Below are 20000 nucleotides of genomic sequence, written 5' to 3'. Positions count from 1 at the left end.
GAAATTTGGAGATGATTAATGGTTTTTGTGTTAATGTAATAGCAGTTAAAACAGGACCGGTCAAATGTAAGGAGGGGGGGGGGGGGGGGAACGAAGACAATACGAGGGTTAAAGAGGGTGGAGATCATGGAGGGAGGAGGAAGTGAAAAAACAGAAGAAGAAATAGTAGGTGGAATAGGTAAATTACTATATTTTAAGATATAATATTTAAAAAACACGATTTAAATCTCAAACTTAGAGATTTCCTGAAACAAGAGCATCCTTTTTTACTGTAGTTTTAGAAATGAAGAAGCCAACATGTAAATAAAGGGGAGGGGACTCATTAAAATGTAATATACGTTAACTTTTCAACATCACTGACAAATGGGTCGTGAAAAATAATGTTTTGCACAATGTAGGAAGCAATTTGTACCCTTGAAGTCACGTAACCTAGCTTTTAATATCCAATGATTCACCGCAGTGTTGAACTGCAGCCTTCTCTCCATTTGGTGCAATCGGTGTGAGAAAAACGAGCCCATCCTCCCCTCTCGTCCTCCAGGAGACACGACTGGGGGACTGGAGAAAATGAGACCTGACATGCTTAAGTAGGAACAGATGAGAGTTAGAAGGGGACGGGGGGGGGGGGGAGAGAGGGAGATACGAGTTAAAGGGTCTTTGCAGCAGCTTCTGTGTATATAGAGGGGTTCAGACGTGACCAGAGGCGAGGACTAACATCGAGGGGGAGGCGCTTTGTTTTCCTCTCATCAGGAGACGACAGGAGGGAGGAGGGTACTTCAAATAAATAGAGGTTTGAAAAGACATACGTGCAAAAAAGTGGGTACATATTGGATAATAAGAGGAAAAATAAGTTTTTTTTAATTAATTTGCTGTTTTTTTTATGCAAATCACGTTTTTTTTCCCTTCATGTTTCATTAAAAGCATCATATAGTTGCAGGTGGACATTGTCTTTGCTATCATTTTGCAGTTGTTAGCATCTTCTGTTAAGTATAAAACACGTTTGGATGCATGTGGTTAAATGTTATCATGTTAAGTAGTTTAAAAACACTTCTGCTTTTGGCTCCCCCTGTTGGATGTAGTAAGACCTAATGATCTATTTTAAAACCTTTTAACACTTTAAAATAAAGTCATTTTTATCCCACTACATCTTCAGTCCACATGCAGTCTTTAAGAAACATAAACATATAATACATTTGGTTCCTTTTTGGTCAACTTTGTGTAGCTTATCTGGAAATAATAGTGTGATTTAACACTAGAACCGCCAACGGGTAAATGCTACCCGCAGCTGTTTCTTGATTTTATTTCACTTTTTTCAATAAAATATTCAAGTCTACCAGTCCGTGACTTTTCCTGAAAGTGTGTTATGTATCACCCTCTGTTGTTACAAATTGATGGATGGATGGAGAGAAAGAGAGAGAGAGAGACACTTTGCCCATAACTCACGGTAGCGATCTTTTATACTTAATCCTATATGCACAAACTAATATCATATGAAAGCTGAGAGTCCACAGATTCTATTGGTATAAGTTTCATCACTGTGCGATCAAAACTCACTGTTAACCCTGTGTTCTAGTAGTGTGATAAATAAAATAACAATGTACCTTGAAAATCAATGCATTCTAATAGCGGGTGTTGGCGGTTTTAGGTATACAGCGACCCCTGGCGGTTCTAGGATGTTTCCAGAGTTTCTTGCACATTTTCTTGCGTTTGTCCTTTCCCCTTATTGTTATAAATGCAATTTGCCATGCTGAAGTTGCCTATGCCATTTCTCCCCTACATATGTTATTCTATTTTGTTTTTATCTTAACTCAATGGTCCTCTCTCCTGCCGGGAGCCCCTCATAATTCCTTCCCTTTCTCTAAACCACAGCCCACTCCCTCCTCTATCATTATCCCTTTCTCCCTGTAAACACTTTCTGCTGCCTGGAGGACACTAAAACACACACATTGAGCAGGAAAACGACATAATAAACACAGTCCTCTTAACACTGGAGCTCCGTCCAGCAGATAATGAATCCAGACTGAGGTCCTTTAAAAGAGTGGAAACAAGAGATGAGTCCTCTCTGTGAGGGTACCCTCTCTTTCTCTTTCTATTTATCATGTTTTGTCTCTGAGACGCTCTCGTTTCTCTGCTTCATATCGACTGAAATTGCCCCTGCTGGCAACAATTAATGCGAAAGGACTGAAGAAATCTTGTAACACACTCCTTGGGTGCATCAAAAGCTTTCCACTCATCTTTGGGCAAACAATCCGTGGAGATATTTCTGCTATTGATGAGAGAAGATGGGAAAGAAAGCTTGAGTTTGCAGTCGTTCAGAGAGGAAATGGAAGCTCTCACACTGATGGTGCATTCAACTAAGCAATCATCGAGTCATTTCCCACAAAGCTGAGGGATTGATGGGAAACTCAGAGTGTGTTTGGAGGAGGGAAACCGGACACAGCGGCCATCAATACCCAATCAGATGAATGCTTATAACCCTCTGGCCCAGGGTCTTCTTTACAAAGAGATCCAGCACACACAACGTATCATTAGACCTCCAAAACAACATGTATTTTTAGTGGTTTTGGTCAGGTTTGGGCATAAAACAACTTGGTTAAAATGTCATGATTTCGTGTCGGTGTTTCCCCGTTCCTCTTATCTAAGTTTTAGTGCATGTAAATGGTCTGCAAAGGATAAAAACCTGAAGTTTTCTCCCCTATCTTTTTCCGTGAAAGTCAACATGCACACAGTTTAAACTTTGTCTGACACAATGCCTGACGTGTTTTGAACGTAATCTCGTCTGTGTTTACATTAGCAAGCCTCGCTAACACTCAGAGCTAACCTGTCCTAGAGAGCACATGTGTTTTAAAAAGCAGGAAATAAAAAAAAGAACTCACCTTGTGATAAACCCGCAAGAAAAAAAGAATTTGAGCTCCATACTGTTTCAGAAATAATCCTTGATGTGGTTTAGAACAGGATGGCGTTTTATCACAGCAGAATTTAACTTTATCTCCGGTAGAATTCTGATCAGGCATTAGCTCCGCCTCCTCTTTTTGTTTTTTCAAGCTAAGGACCCAAAATCCGCGTTTCTCTAACAGGGCTGCAAAAGAGGGGTACGAGCAGTACGAGGCATGGCTACAATGGGAGATCTGTTTGGTATTTTAAGCAAAACACTTCACAGACATGTTTTGTATAGGTGTGGCGCTACAATATATATTTCCATATATAGCACGATAGGTCCCCTTTAAATGTTATTCTGAAGGTTATTCTGTGAACACATCTATTACATGTCAGTTATCTTGCAAAAGGACTCTTCCTCAGACTATCTTCCTGAGGTTTTTCTGAGGGTGTCATATGCTGTACATATTATAAAACCCCTTGAGGCAAATGTGTTGTCTATATTTATATTTCTGACCACATGAGGAGCTGAACCCTCTTCTCACTGGGGCTCTAAAATCAACAAACTCACACATGCCGACTTTCTTCAACCGTAACATTCGGATTCTGGGTGCGTGGCAAACCCCAAAACGGTTTTATTTTAAAATATATATCTCACACTGAGACGTCTTCAAAGAGAGAAGCAGGGGGTGAGGAAGAGGGGGAGAAACAAGGGAGGGAGAATGAAGAGAGGTGGAGGAGAAGAAGAGGATTAGAGCGATGGTGGGAAAATATGTGCTCTGTCTCTCACACACACACACACACACACACGCACGCACGCACACACACGCAGACACTATGGTAAAGTGTCAGGATTACTTAAACAGCTGGGCTATACTGCCGCCTAGTGGTCATGACAAGAACTGACATTTGTTTTGCCACAACAATCTGTACTTTCTGTGACTTCTACATTTCGCATTATGAGCTGAGAGAAAAGTACTATATCAATGTGGGTGCATACGGGTCTTTTTTTGGGAGGGGGATTTCATCCATTTGTGTGATTTTATTTAGTGTTTATCTCAGTTGTGTGGATTCCTCAAGAGGTCAGTGCTATAACGGACCTATGAGACACTTTCAATGCTTTTATTTCATCCATCAGTAGCTCGTTTTTACTTTCAACAAGACATTAAGCAATCTGGTGTGATCATTATACTCCAGTCATTAATAAACAAATATTATTTACTGAAAGGAATCAAAGTAAACCAAGCTCATAAAAGCTTATTGCCTGCTTCTTAAAACTCTATTTCCTGAACTCATCTGAACTCTGAAATCTACACTCAAACACACACTGCTTACATCATCCCGCCTGAGGATTCATGAGCTGTGCTAAAAATACTAACCTTAAAGTCTTATATTGCATTAATGATTTACGGAGAAGTGTGGAAAAATTAGAATAAGTTTTAAAAAGTTCCTGCAGGCAAAAACACACTTGAGTGGTGATTACTTTAACTATCTGGCAGCATGGAAATGGGAAAGTTTCCATTTTTTTCACCACAATACTAAAGGTTTTCTTTGAGTATAAACAACGTGTGCTTGTTAGGATTAATTAAATGAATACATAAGGCTTGACTCACGCCTTACATATGAACCTTCTCAAAGTAGTGACAAAATGAGACGCAAAAACAAATACAGACACTGAGGCTCATAATGGAATATTTTTAGACGAGTATGGAAAGGAATGAGGCAGAAAGAGAAACAAAAGAGAGCATGCATTTGGGTTTATTTACCCGGGTTAAGCGCCAACTTTCTAGAAAGAGTTGTTGAGTCAAATCTCTCCTGAGACCCCGTAGCTTCCAACTAAAATTAATGTGAAAGACAAATAATGGAAAGCAGCCAATCAGAGGCCGGCATTCTGGCTGGTACTACTTGGCAACTGAATTCAGTCGGGGGAAAAAAAGTGAAACTAAATTCAGAACTAGTCAAAATAAACCCTGAAGACACACACACATTAATATCTCTTGAGATGATACTCCATATGACCTCTAAGCAGAGAGGATGTCACAGTTGAGTGTAAAAGTAGAGATATGTCTACATTTATATGACCTTTTGTGCCATTTCTAAAAGGTTTTTTGACACATAAAGACGAGCCTCTCTGTCACTGCAGCTGGACCAAAGAGAGCACTTTAAATCATTTGCATGTGAAATAGACACTGGCACCAAGATCAAAAACTAGAGCAGGGACACACACACACACTGACGAGACTGTGTGTGTGTGTGTGTGTGTGTGTGTGTGTGTGTGTGTGTGTGTGTGTGTGTGTGTGTGTGTGTGTGTGTGTGTGTGTGTGTGTGTGTGTGTGTGTGTGTGTGTGTGTGTGTGTGTGTGTGTGTGTGTGTGTGTGTGACAGCAGAAGCCCTGTGTGAGCTGGGAAGCATGTGAGGCTGATTAGAGAATATTTACTGCGGAGTCTGTCTAGACAGAAAGAGGGTATGATGGAGACAGAGGAGGAAAGGTGGAAGGGATGAAGGCGAAAGGAAATGAAAAGGAAGAAGGAAACAAGGGGGAAAGGTAGCTGTAGAAAGATGGAAAGGAAAGGAAAGGAGAAAAGGACAGGAAACAAGGTTGGAAAGAATGAAGTAGGAAGGAAATAATTAGCGAGGGAAAAGGGAAATTATATTTAAAGAAAAGACACGGGAAGAGACAAAGGCATACCCTCAATGACTGACATTAGGTGGACAATATAATAGAAACACTTGAATGTATAGCTTTGTTTCCACCTCAAATATTCTGATGAACACACAACAAGATATTTAACCTTGACTGAGACTATAGTTTGTGGCAAAGTTGCTGGAGGGGAAACTGCTCTGTCAGGCCGGCAGCACATAAACAACAGACAAGTGTGTCATTGTTAACACACACACCCACACACACACACACACACACACACACACCCACACACACACACACACACACACACACACACACACACACACACACACACACACACACACACACACACACACACACACACACACACACACACACACACACACACACACACACACACACACACACACACACACACACACACACACACACACACACACACACACACACACACACACACACACACACACACACACACACACACACGTTTTTATTAAACCACAAATACTTCACATCACTGGCAAACCTTTTCTTAAGCATATATTTACTTGACTTCTTATCACCCTGTGCACATTGATATTAATGTAACGACCACAGTCATGTTGCAACTTTTGAACAGGAAGTGATGTCATATGTTGAAATCTACACTGGTGGCTTGTAGCAAATATGAACACACACACACACACACACACACACACACACACACACACACACACACACACACAGTCTAATAAAAAGGATGATGAATGGTGCATTCCTTCACAGAGGGCTTTGTACTACAGTAACACTCTTTCATTTTCCTCCACCCACACACTCATTAATCTCTCTTTCCCTCTTCCCCTTTCTTTTTTAACTTCTCTACTTTCCTTTTTAAACTAGTTTCCAACAACTTTTCGACCATTTTCTTCAAATCTCACCCTTTTCTCCATCCATTTATCCCATTTGTTGTTATGTGCATATCCTCTCTTGGTTCATGATTATACTTTACAATACTTTCCATCTGTCTCTCTTCTCGTATTCTTTTGATATTCCTATAATATTTCTATGTTCTATATGCTATGCCGTGCTATGCTATGCTTTGCTATGCTATGCTATGCTATGCTGTGCTATGCTATGCTGTACTATGATATGCTATGCTTTGCTATGCTGTGCTATGCTATGCTCTGCTGTGCTATGCTTTGTTATGCTATGCTGTACTATGATATGCTATGCTTTGCTGTGCTATGCTGTACTATGCTATGCTATGCTATGCTGTGCTATGCTATGCTATGCTGTGCTGTGCTATGCTGTATTATGCTATGCTGTACTATGATATGCTATGCTTTGCTGTGATATGCTGTACTATGTTGTGCTATGCTATGCTATGCTGTGCTATGCTATGCTATGCTATGCTGTGTTATGCTATGCTGTGCTATGCTGTGCTATGCTATGATGTGCTATGCTGTGCTATGCTATGATGTGCTATGCTGTGCTGTGCTATGCTATGCTGTGCTATGCTGTGCTATGCTGTGCTATGCTATGATGTGCTATGCTGTGCTGTGCTATGCTATGCTTTGCTATGCTGTGCTATGCTATGATGTGCTATGCTGTGCTGTGCTATGCTATGCTGTGCTATGCTGTGCTATGATGTGCTATGCTATGATGTGCTATGCTGTGCTATGATGTGCTATGCTATGATGTGCTATGCTATGCTGTGCTATGCTGTGCTATGATGTGCTGTGCTATGATGTGCTATGCTATGATGTGCTATGCTGTGCTGTGCTATTCTGTGCTATGCTGTGCTATGCTGTGCTGTGCTATGCTATGCTATGCTATGCTGTGCTGTGCTATGCTGTATTATGCTATGCTGTACTATGATATGCTATGCTTTGCTGTGCTATGCTGTACTATGCTGTGCTATGCTATGCTATGCTGTGCTATGCTTTGTTATGCTATGCTGTACTATGATATGCTATGCTTTGCTATGCTGTGCTATGCTATGCTCTGCTGTGCTATGCTTTGCTGTGCTATGCTGTACTATGCTATGCTATGCTATGCTATGCTGTGCTATGCTATGCTATGCTGTGCTGTGCTATGCTGTATTATGCTATGCTGTACTATGATATGCTATGCTTTGCTGTGCTATGCTGTACTATGCTGTGCTATGCTATGCTATGCTGTGCTATGCTATGCTATGCTATGCTATGCTATGCTGTGTTATGCTATGCTGTGCTATGCTGTGCTATGCTATGATGTGCTATGCTGTGCTATGCTATGATGTGCTATGCTGTGCTGTGCTATGCTATGCTGTGCTATGTTGTGCTATGCTGTGCTATGCTATGATGTGCTATGCTGTGCTGTGCTATGCTATGCTTTGCTATGCTGTGCTATGCTATGATGTGCTATGCTGTGCTGTGCTATGCTATGCTGTGCTATGCTGTGCTATGATGTGCTATGCTATGATGTGCTATGCTGTGCTGTGCTATGCTGTGCTATGCTGTGCTGTGCTATGCTATGCTATGCTATGCTATGCTGTGCTGTGCTATGCTGTATTATGCTATGCTGTACTATGATATGCTATGCTTTGCTGTGCTATGCTGTACTATGCTGTGCTATGCTATGCTATGCTGTGCTATGCTATGCTATGCTGTGTTATGCTATGCTGTGCTATGCTGTGCTATGCTATGCTATGCTTTGCTGTGCTATGCTGTACTATGCTGTGCTATGCTATGCTATGCTGTGCTATGCTATGCTATGCTATGCTATGCTGTGTTATGCTATGCTGTGCTATGCTGTGCTATGCTATGATGTGCTATGCTGTGCTATGCTATGATGTGCTATGCTGTGCTGTGCTATGCTATGCTGTGCTATGCTGTGCTATGCTGTGCTATGCTATGATGTGCTATGCTGTGCTGTGCTATGCTATGCTTTGCTATGCTGTGCTATGCTATGATATGCTATGCTGTGCTGTGCTATGCTATGCTGTGCTATGCTGTGCTATGATGTGCTATGCTATGATGTGCTATGCTGTGCTGTGCTATGCTGTGCTATGCTGTGCTGTGCTATGCTATGCTATGCTATGCTGTGCTGTGCTATGCTGTATTATGCTATGCTGTACTATGATATGCTATGCTTTGCTGTGCTATGCTGTACTATGCTGTGCTATGCTATGCTATGCTGTGCTATGCTATGCTATGCTGTGTTATGCTATGCTGTGCTATGCTGTGCTATGCTATGATGTGCTATGCTGTGCTGTGCTATGCTATGCTGTGCTATGCTGTGCTATGCTGTGCTATGCTATGATGTGCTATGCTGTGCTATGCTGTGCTATGCTGTGCTATGCTATGATGTGCTATGCTGTGCTGTGCTATGCTATGCTTTGCTATGCTGTGCTATGCTATGATGTGCTATGCTGTGCTGTGCTATGCTATGCTGTATTATGCTATGCTGTACTATGATATGCTATGCTTTGCTGTGCTATGCTGTACTATGCTGTGCTATGCTATGCTATGCTGTGCTATGCTATGCTATGCTGTGTTATGCTATGCTGTGCTATGCTGTGCTATGCTATGATGTGCTATGCTGTGCTGTGCTATGCTATGCTGTGCTATGCTGTGCTATGCTGTGCTATGCTATGATGTGCTATGCTGTGCTATGCTGTGCTATGCTGTGCTATGCTATGATGTGCTATGCTGTGCTGTGCTATGCTATGCTTTGCTATGCTGTGCTATGCTATGATGTGCTATGCTGTGCTGTGCTATGCTATGCTGTGCTATGCTGTGCTATGATGTGCTATGCTATGCTGTGCTATGCTGTGCTATGCTGTGCTGTGCTATGCTATGCTATGCTATGCTTTGATATGCTATGCTGTGCTATGCTAGGTTAACAACATCCTAGCTCTTATTCAATACACAGACATAGGAGTTGTATTGCTCTTCACATCTAACTCATAATACATCTTCATATTTCCGCTTTTTTAATATTGAAAAGTAAGAGTTTGTTGGTTAGTACTTCTCCACATTCTCATCTTTCATCTCTTCTTTCTACTTGTACCTCCTTTGTCTTCTCAATGCTGTTTTCTCACACTCTGTATCATGTCCTCATCTCAATAATTCACTTGTGTGTCATGTCTGTTTTGTATGTAATCTCTTCTCTGTTTGCCCCCTTCCTCTCCACCTGTCAAACACAAACTGGTTTCTGTCGTCGCTCTGCAGAACGAGACGGAGGGAGAGACGGAAGACGAGTGGAACAAAAAAAGACACAAAGCTTTGACAGAGGACGAGCACAAGGAGAGTGACACATCTGAAAAGGGAAAGAAATAAACTCTGCTTCGGAAAAATGTCTTTCTGCGAGGACAATCATCTGTAAACCAGACGTAGAGCAACAGAATAATGTGCTCGGACGCAAACACACAAATTATTCAATTGAGACACACTTCCTCTGGCAGACAGGCTGTGTAAACACCAGCAGGAACCAGAGGACAGGGATAAGATAATGAGGTAATGGCAGGATGCTTCCAGGAAGTGTTATCTGTTCTGATTGAGCAAATAATAAATAAATATTCTTAAAAAGCAGCAAAAAAATCGAAGAAAAAATCTATATCTTCTGATGCAAAAACAAAATTCTTAAAAAGCACCAAAAACAAATCCTAAAAACACTTCCATATATTTTGATACAATACGGCAGGAAAAAATATGATATGCATTAAATAATACGATTTGTTACGAATACATCACATGTCTATACTCACAGTAACTTTCTTATACAAATACTTTCCTTTATCTCCTCAATGTCAACTTCTCATTATCCATTTGTATATTAAGAATGATCTAGGTATCAGACAATACTCATATCTGACAATTAATCCATATTTCTTTAAACTAAAGTTAATTTTAAGCCGTATAAAAGTATAATATATCAGTCGGTTCATAAAGAGTTGAATTACGAAGGAACTTTTCTCACCAATGCTCCACCAAAGGAGAATTTAATTTTCCCCGCATTACAAACATCCATAATACTGAGAGCATTATTATTGAATGAGAAGAAAATCAAGAAGCACTAATTAAAACATGTCCCTGTTCTGAGAAACCCAGATCTAATTCTCTACCAGACACTAATGAGAGTGAAACAGTGAACCTTTAATAACGTTCCTGTGAAAGTGAGACGTATTTATATATCGCTGCCTGGGAGGAGGAGGCGCTCTGAACTGAACTCAATGTGCTGAATGGAGAGGAATCAGCTGAGAGAAACTCTTTAATCAAGAGAGAGTTTCTGAAACGGAGGCTGAAGATCTGCTGCAGAAAGATGCCGTCTCATGACTCAGAAATTTGCATTTTCGTGTCCTTGTGAAAGGCATTTCCAGAGTTAGGAAGTAATTAAATACATTTACTCAAGTACTGTACTCAAGCAACATTTTGAAGGACTTGTAATTTCCATTTTCTGCTACTTTGTACTCCTACTCCACTACAGTTTAAAGGTAAACGGTGTACTTTTACTCCATTGAATACCTTTAGTTACTTTACAGATCTGGATGAATGATGTGAAATATAACCAAGTGTTAAATCAGACTTTAGTTCCACCTTGAGTAAATCCACAAGCTACCCTGCAATATACAAAGTCATTCAAACTAGCAGCACCTTTACCAGCTTTGAGAACACTTTAATGATCAATCATTATAAAACATATCATATATATTATTCTGAAATGGACCAATCTGCACAATGACTACTTTTACTGTAACAGAGTATTCCTACACTCTGGTACTTCTACTTTACTCAAGTACAAGAACTGAGTACTTCTACTTTACTCAAGTACAAGAACTGAGTACTTCTACTTTTACTCAAGTACAAGTTCTGAGTACTTCTACTTTTACTCAAGAACAACATCTGAGTACTTCTACTTTTACTCAAGAACAACATCTGAGTACTTCTACTTTTACTCAAGTACAAGATCTGAGTACTTCTAAATTTACTCAAGTACAAGATCTGAGTACTTCTGCTTTTACTCAAGAACAAGATCTGAGTACCTCTGCTTTTACTCAAGAACAAGATCTGAGTACTTCTACTTTACTCAAGTACGAGATCTGAGTACTTCTGATTTTACTCAAGAACAAGATCTGAGTACTTCTGCTTTTACTCAAGATCTGAGTACTTCTACTTTTACTCAAGAACAAGATCTGAGTACTTCTACTTTTACTCAAGAACAAGATCTGAGTACTTCTGCTTTTACTCAAGATCTGAGTACTTCTACTTTTACTCAAGAACAAGATCTGAGTACTTCTACTTTTACTCAAGAACAAGATCTGAGTACTTCTACTTTTACTCAAGATCTGAGTACTTCTACTTTTACTCAATAACAAGATCTGAGTACTTCTACTTTTACTCAAGATCTGAGTACTTCTACTTTTACTCAAGATCTGAGTACTTCTCCCACCTCTGGGCATTTCAAGTCATATAGATAAGCGGATCTACAGAAAGGGTACAGGACGGCTTTAAGGCTCAAGTGATGTTGTCAAGTTGCTTAATTGTGCTTTAAAAACAGGAACGTATTCAATAAAGAACTCCTTTTTGCTGCATTGATACTATTATATAATCTGAAAACACTATGTTCTGTTCTTCAAATCTATCATGTATGCTGAATCCCATCATGTGTGTCCACCTTCTCTCCATCTGCTGCAAGGTTAAACGTTTAAACGCCTGAATAAACTCTAATGTTTGTGTCAGAGCCTACTTAGCGTCCACCGTCCAAATCAGCGCTAATTGGAGGTTCTTACGTGTGTGTGTGTGTGTGTGTGCGTGCGTGCGTGCGTGCATGTGTGTGTGCGTGTGTGTGTGTGTGAATTCGGTGAGTCCCATGAGGTGCAACTAGTTTCTCTCGTAGCCATCCCACTGCTGTCCCATGACAAAAGGGAAGTAAATGAGAGGTATAGAGAAACTTGAGGAAGTCTTAAATGCTCGTATACTTAAAACATAAATAATGTGTTTTTAAGAAGTGACTTTCAGTATTTTCTACTTCAGTGTTTGGGCCAATCAGAGGAGTTACTGTGACTCTGTGATGCCAAAACACTCAAAAGACTTAGAGTCAGAGCAGCTTCCTTCCACTGCACTGCCTCCGTGTGTGTGTGTGTGTGTGTGTGTGTGTGTGTGTGTGTGTGTGTGTGTGTGTGTGTGTGTGTGTGTGTGTGTGTGTGTGTGTGTGTGTGTGTGTGTGTGTGTGTGTGTGTGTGTGTGTGTGTGTGTGTGTGTGTGTGTGTGTGTGTGTGTGTGTGTGTGTGCGTGTGTGCGCGTATTTGTGTGGGAACAAGGCAGTCAGACTTTCGTTTTCCAGCTTTTCCGACGTTAACACCAGGAAATACACTGAAATAGTTTGCAAGAGGTTCAATCCAATCCATAACAGTATGAAAAGTAATTACTGAAATTAATAATGTACTCAGTTCACGCTTTGTGCAGCTAAATCAGTGAAATACAGGTACTATTTGAGCTTTATACGAACTAAAACACCTGATAAATAACCTGATATCCATGTCCTTCTTTGGTTTTGACACTTTTTGGAGAAACATGTGGACTCATTAATGTCAATTGACTTTTTAAATGGCACAAATTAGGCTAGATGATTGTAAAATGTACATGTGTTATATGATGTCACATGTATTTACTGCATTGCTGTTAGATATCTGGTGTTGGTATTCACGGCGGCAATGGTTGCATTATCAGCATCCAGTTCACTGTCAGTCACATTTACTGAGATGCTGCCAATGTTTTGATATTTAATATTAAACCAATATTGATATGTTCATATTATTATAACTCCCACTCCTGTTTTGCACACTGGTTTGGATGAAAATCAAAAAGATGCCTGTGGACAGTTTGAGAAGTCTCTATCAAATCAATCAATGTTTATTTATATAGCCCTATAGCCCCTATAGCTCTAGATGTTTAAAGTTGACATTTGAACACATTTTGGTGTTTAACTCCCTACAAGTTCAACAACAAAAGTCCAGTAGTACAAAATGTACTCGGTTTATTGTGCATAATATGTATTTCTCTGACTGACATAACTTACTAAATTCAAATGTGCACTCGCCTTAAGAGCAAACTGAGACATTGAAAGGTTACTGCCTAATAAAAATGGCCGTATTTCCAGCATTCTTCGGTCAAAGCCTTACAAAAGCCCTTCTCTGCAGAATACTGTGATAACAAAACCCTTCCCTCTCCCAACAACAAAACTTTGAGAAGACGCAGACAAAAAAGCTAATTTTAAACTTTTCGGGGGACTTTTAAATGTCAGCCTGTGAGACACAAAGGATCCAGCAGAGAGACAGATGGACAGCCGGTGGGTTCGGGAACATCTCCTTCCCGTTCTCCTTTTTGAGATCTCTCAGCAAATTTCCTCCCGGGCAAAATACTACTTCAAGGTGCATTATAAAGTGTGTGTGTGTGTGTGTGTGTGTGTGTGTGTGTGTGTGTGTGTGTGTGTGTGTGTGTGTGTGTGTGTGTGTGTGTGTGTGTGTGTGTGTGTGTGTGTGTGTGTGTGTGTGTGTGTGTGTGTGTGTGTGTGTGTGTGTGTGTGTGTGTGTGTGTGTGTGTGTGTGTGTGTGTGTGTGTCTGTGTGTGTCTGTGTGTGTCCTGTCTGCCATATGAGGCAGACTGTCCTTTAGCTTCAGGCCGTGGCATCAACAAACAGCTTGTTGTATTTCCTTTTAATCAGCAGAGAAAGGACTTCATGTCCAGATAATGGAATGCTAAAAATATATTAAATTACTTTAAATAGAGAGGTACTGAATCCCTAAAGAGGCAGTGCACACCTACACATACCTTTGGAGCTGTTTACTGATTGATATGACTATACTGCGATGAAACACGTGTTAATATTTTTACCATATCTATGTTAAAGGTCCCATGTCATGCTTTTCTGGTTATTACCCGTCCCCTTGTGTGTTATGTAGCTTGTTCTGCATGTAAACGGTCTGCAGAGTCACGAACCCTCAAAGTACACCCTGTAGGGATTAAAACTCTAACACAGAAAAAACCTGTCTATGATGCCCCAGAACGCTTCTTCCTGGGTACAGTGATGTGCCCATACCCAAATGGACCAATCAGCGGACTTCCTCACACACACACACACACACACACACTCAGGAGCTCCAACAATCCGTTTAGGAAAGAGAGTGAATACACATACTATACAGAGATGCTGTTTGAGAAACCAATGTGAGTTTGGAACATTGCTCAATATAAATCTATTCTAGTAGACCTCAACAATGGAATTATGATCAGCAGAAATGGCCATGACATGGGACCTTTTAAAAAATCCTCATGAAATGGGTTGACAATGGCTGGTTTGTGGAGTACAGTTTCGTACCCTTGAGTCTGGCTTTTTGGTTATTTTGAAACCAGAAGTGACACAAAAGGGTTGAGCAAAAGGACCAAAGAGTCATTTAAAGGCAACCAAAATGTTCCGATTCACTTTAATGAACTGAAAACTCAGTGTAAGAGGTTAAAGGTCTAATGACAGAACATTGAAAATGCCAAAAACCAAATGATAGTGAATAACAAGCTAGTTACACCCTTCATCGTCTATATTTGACTCTGAATGGGACACTAAGTTACAAAATGACCATCCCGCTCTATTGAAGAAGACTGGAAACCAAAGATTGAGATCATAAACTCATTTCAGTCAGACAACTCACATGTTTCTTAGTATGTTTATTAGAAGCAGCATATAGTTTGAGTTTGGTGTCTAGGCTCAGGCCTCATCACTCCACAGATGTACAAAGAACATGATGTTGGTGATAACTATCTCCTGAGCCTACAGGCTAGGGCTGCTCGATTATGGCAAAAATCATAATCTCGATAATTTTTGGTCAATAATTCATATCACGATTATTAAAAACGATTATCCGTTTACTTTGAAAACATCAATTTATTGGAGAAAAAAAATGTGAACAGTATGATTTTAACAGTTGATTACCCTGAACTCTAAATATAATTCAACTGAAAAAACTATAAAAAAATTATTATTATTATTTTTTTTTAATTATCGTTTTATTTCGATTACGTTATTTTCGTAATCGTTGCAAGCCATAATCGTAATTGCGATTAAAATACTTTTAATTGAGCAACCTTAGAGATGGAAGCTGGGGTGGTGGGGGGGGGGGCGAGCAGCAGCAACATGAAACACAGCAGCAGGAACATGAACGCAGCAATAGCAAGTGAACACGGCAGCGGCATAGCGAGGCAGAGGCAGGAAGACCCGACAGCTTAAATAGAGCGGCATGTTTAGGAGAATGTGTTTGGTTGGTTGTCAGGGGGACGAGGTGCGTCACGTGTTAATGTATCATTGGGGCTCGAGTTGACTGCCTGAACTAGCTCGCAGGCTTCGCCCCATTAGTAAAATGCTTAATGAGATAATAATTCAAGTAGAAATAGGGTCATTTCCTCATAGACTTCTATATAATTAGATTTATTTGTGCAACCACGAAAACTAAACCAGTTAAGTCATTGTTTGTTTTACTTTAAGTGGGATCAAAATGAACATCATGCTGTATTTAAGAAGACTGGAAACTAAAGATTGAGATCCTAAACTCAGTAAGAAAATGTTTAATTATGTCCTAATTCAAGTTAGAAATAGGTTATTTTCTCATAGACTTCTATACAATCTGACTTCTTTACGTAACCATGGAAATATGACAAGTTTTGAGGCGTACAACTGAGCATCCCCTGCCTCACACGTCCACATCTGGAGGGCCAAGCGTCTCTGATTGCATAAGAAAGATGAGGATTGCTGCAAAACAAGATATGATCAAAGCATCGCTGCCACAGACCATTTCTACTTGTCTACTGGAAGCTTTAATTCAATTCCCTGCAACCAAGCAGCCAAAGTGTCTCACCGAGACCACGGACAACAAACCACCAGCGAATCAACGCGTACACGATGGAGGAAATGTCTAAATAGTTAGAGCAACAGATGTTTGATAGCAAAATGGTTCTTCTGTGTCAGCGCTGTGGGCTGCAGAGATAAGCTGGTGGTTTGGGGAAGAGACTCATATCCAGTTTGAACACGAGTCATCTTCGGCTGCTTCTAGAGTCAGTTATCAACGAGTCAGTTATTAACGTATGAAAGACATGTGTTAATGTTGGCTCCTTGTAACAAAGTATAGGGTTGTGCAGGATTGTGTTGCATCTGATTATTCTCACAGGTTATCTAACGATGTATTTTCCAGTTCTCTTTTGGTTCACTACACCTACTTATCTTATGTATCTGATATCCTTTTAAATACTCAGTTACTGCTCCTTTTATTGTCCTTAAATCCAATGTTCTTGAAGTTTCGTACCACACAAAAACATCAACACATGTCCCGATCAAACATTTCCACAGGATCCCAAGAATCAGCGTCCTTGTATCTCTGTCACTGTTAATTTGACACACACACACTGTCCTCTCCATTTTTATTCAATACCAGGTGTTATTTATGACATCAAAATGGGTAAAAACCAGCAGAACTAATTATAACTAACTAATTATTTAGTCAAGCGTTTAATCAGAACAGAGCAGCTGGGCAGCTTCAAGGTGTGAGAAGAACCTAGATGTCAGGGTTTCCTCTTTGGGATTCCCTCCACTCACTCACTCACTCACTCACTCACTCACTCACTCACTCACTCACTCACTCACTCACTCACTCACTCACTCACTCACTCACTCACTCACTCACTCACTCACTCACTCACTCACTCACTCACTCACACACTCACACACTCACACACTCACACACACACACACACACACACACACACACACACACACACACACACACACACACACACACACACACACACACACACACACACACACACACACACACACACACACACACACACACACACGTTCAAGATTCAAGGTTTGTATTGTGCGTAGCTACAGTAGTTATGACAATGAAACTCTTAGGCTCCTCCTCCAACAGTGCAACACAATCAAACAGATAGAAAAAGTGAAAGTGAATCCAAAGCAGCAAACTAAGAAAGCCACACAAATATCAAACACTCTACCTTTGAAGAAATGCACTCTGAAGGACGTTTCAGATTTCTCCTCCTCACCCTCATCCTCCCCCGTCGGCAAACGCCTCCTTTTCCAACGCATCCTTTCTTCACCTCCCTTCAGTCTATCTTACTTTAAGTACTCTCTCCTTCTACCTATCTGTCCACTTGTACGTCTTCCTGCTTCACTCCCCCGTTCTCCTCCTCTTTGCTTACGGTGTCTCCCTCTCTTCCCCCTTTCTCTCTTTTTTCTCTCGTCCTCACCACTCTGATAACATTTTCTCTCCCTCGCCCTCCTCTCATTGCTCTCTCTCTCTCACGAGGTCTGTATCTAGCAACAGGACCTTATAATACAGTGACAGTCCACATGATAGCCCAAAACTGTGTGTGTGTGTGTGTGTGTGTGTGTGTGTGTGTGTGTGTGTGTGTGTGTGTGTGTGTGTGTGTGTGTGTGTGTGTGTGTGTGTATTCCACTCATCTGCATTAATTGCTTAATACGAGTGTAAATATATTTGTGTGTGTACATCTGTCTGTGTGTGTCTGTGTGTGTGTCGCCAAGCTGCAGTCAGTTCTGCAGCGTCAGCCTTTCGCCGCGCGCACACACACACACACACACACACACACACACACACACACACACACACACACACACACACACACACACACACACCTACTGTTCGTGCACAGCAACACAAGCATCATTGATTTTGTTATGTTGTGTATTCAGCATTTCTTTTCATCCCGGTTATAATCATCTTTTTCCTAACATTTTCATCTAAATTCTCGTCCTGCTTCCTGTGTGTGTTTACGATACTCTAATGTGTTGTAATCATATCTATACACACTCTCTTTGGCTGGATGAGCCATTCAAAAGAACTTCACTGTCATCATGGAACTTTGTTGAATGTATTCAAAGAGGTTAGTTTTGCCCTTTCTCTACGGTGGCCCACAGGTGCCAACATTTCGGAGAAGCGCGCTGCAGTATCAAAAACGATGCACATATAAAAACACAAATGCCCCAAAATACATGCAGATGAAGAAAGATCTTCAGCGACTTCACAACACACGCACTGTGTTTACGAAAAGCCTCGCATAAACGAAACTCTGCAAATACAAAACGCTACAAGAAGCTCAAAACCCAACGGAAACAAGGTGCCACTAAAAAGTGATGCACAACTCAAACTATCTTTTTCTATATAAACAATATATATTGAATATACGTATACAATATACAATATATAGTGTACACAGAGATACACAAGGCCCGGACACACCAAGCTGACTCCAAAGAACTCACACAGACTGTTGTGTCTCCTCACGTCTCCTGCGTCTTGGCCATGTGTCGCACTGGAACACACCGCAAAGACTTCAGCCGACGGCCAAGAAGCACGTACGAACTGCGCATGCATGAGTTGCATTAACTCTCCTTACCAGCAGGGGGCGGTAGTGAGTATTCGTGATTCAAAAGAGGCAACAACCGGACGACAGACCGCGTGATAACCGAGAGAAGAAGAACAGACTGCGTGATATAAACAAACAACAAATAGCGTGTTCCATGTTCACTCTACAGCGAGAAGCTCACGGGGCTTTCCTGAACCTGTGTCGAGAGCTGGAGGTAAATGAGATCTCAGATTTGCCTTCTTAATAGTTTGTTTGGGTTCCTCACTTCCGTTTGGCTTCTCATGCACTGATTCACTAAGCTGAACAGCCAATCAGAGTGATTTATTTGATCGACAGCCTTTGGCCGAGGGCCTACCGATTCGACATGTAGAATCGGTGGGTTTTCGGCCAAAGAGGTGTCGGCATGGCTGAAAACACACAACGGTGCGGGACACACCAATCTGAGTAGGGCGACAGGACGCTCATCGTCGGCCTGACGCCCACCGACGGCCAAAATCGGCTTGGTGTGTCCGGGGCTTAAACCTGTAGCCTCAGTTAGATTTGCAGTACAACAAGCAACTAAGAGAGCTAAGGGAACCAGAAATGTGTATGTGCCATCTTGGTTGTAGTACCATATGCAAAGTGCCCTGTATTGGTGAGCACTACCTAATACAAGCCCTGGTTGTACCAATAAAGACTGCTATCGAGTCAGTAAATTAGCATTCAAAGTGAAAATAAAGAAAGGGACGGTCAAATATTCTGCGTTACAGTTTTAAAAGCATGTCCGGTTAAACACTGCATGTATGTCAAATGTTTTCATTTAAATATAACCTTTAAAACCAATGGAACAGCTTTGAGTGGCATCAAGAGAAAGTTTCCATCGTGTAATCAGCAGCATTCGAGCTGCAGAGTGTGTGACATTCAGCAGAGTGATGAAGCACACAGATAAGCTCTGTGTGTGTGTGTGTGTGTGGTGTGTGTGTGTGTGTGTGTGTGTGTGTGTGTGTGTGTGTGTGTGTGTGTGTGTGTGTGTGTGTGTGTGTGTGTGTGTGTGGGCAGAGTGCCTGCTTCACACAGGGCACTGATACACT

The 20000-nt window shown here is 41.0% G+C and overlaps 1 protein-coding gene across 4 annotated transcripts in view; it reads right to left on the bottom strand.

Moving 5' to 3' along the window:
- Positions 1–20000, bottom strand: part of nhsl2 (NHS-like 2) — a 172359-nt gene that overhangs the window by 133435 nt on the left and 18924 nt on the right. The window contains exon 2 of one of the 4 annotated variants that reach the window (XM_079672186.1): positions 413–555. The exons of 1 other annotated variant lie outside the window; for it this stretch is intronic. In XM_079672186.1, coding sequence (XP_079528312.1) covers positions 413–555 — 143 coding nt within the window. Of the gene's footprint in view, positions 1–412; positions 580–17541; positions 19877–20000 lie in introns of those variants that run through there. 2 more of the 4 variants (XM_079672185.1, XM_079672187.1) reach the window with 2 other exon arrangements.

This window comes from Notothenia rossii (genome assembly GCF_949606895.1).
Source record: "Notothenia rossii genome assembly, chromosome: 3".
NCBI lineage: Eukaryota > Metazoa > Chordata > Actinopteri > Perciformes > Nototheniidae > Notothenia > Notothenia rossii.
This window is presented reverse-complemented; position numbering and strand designations above follow the sequence as displayed.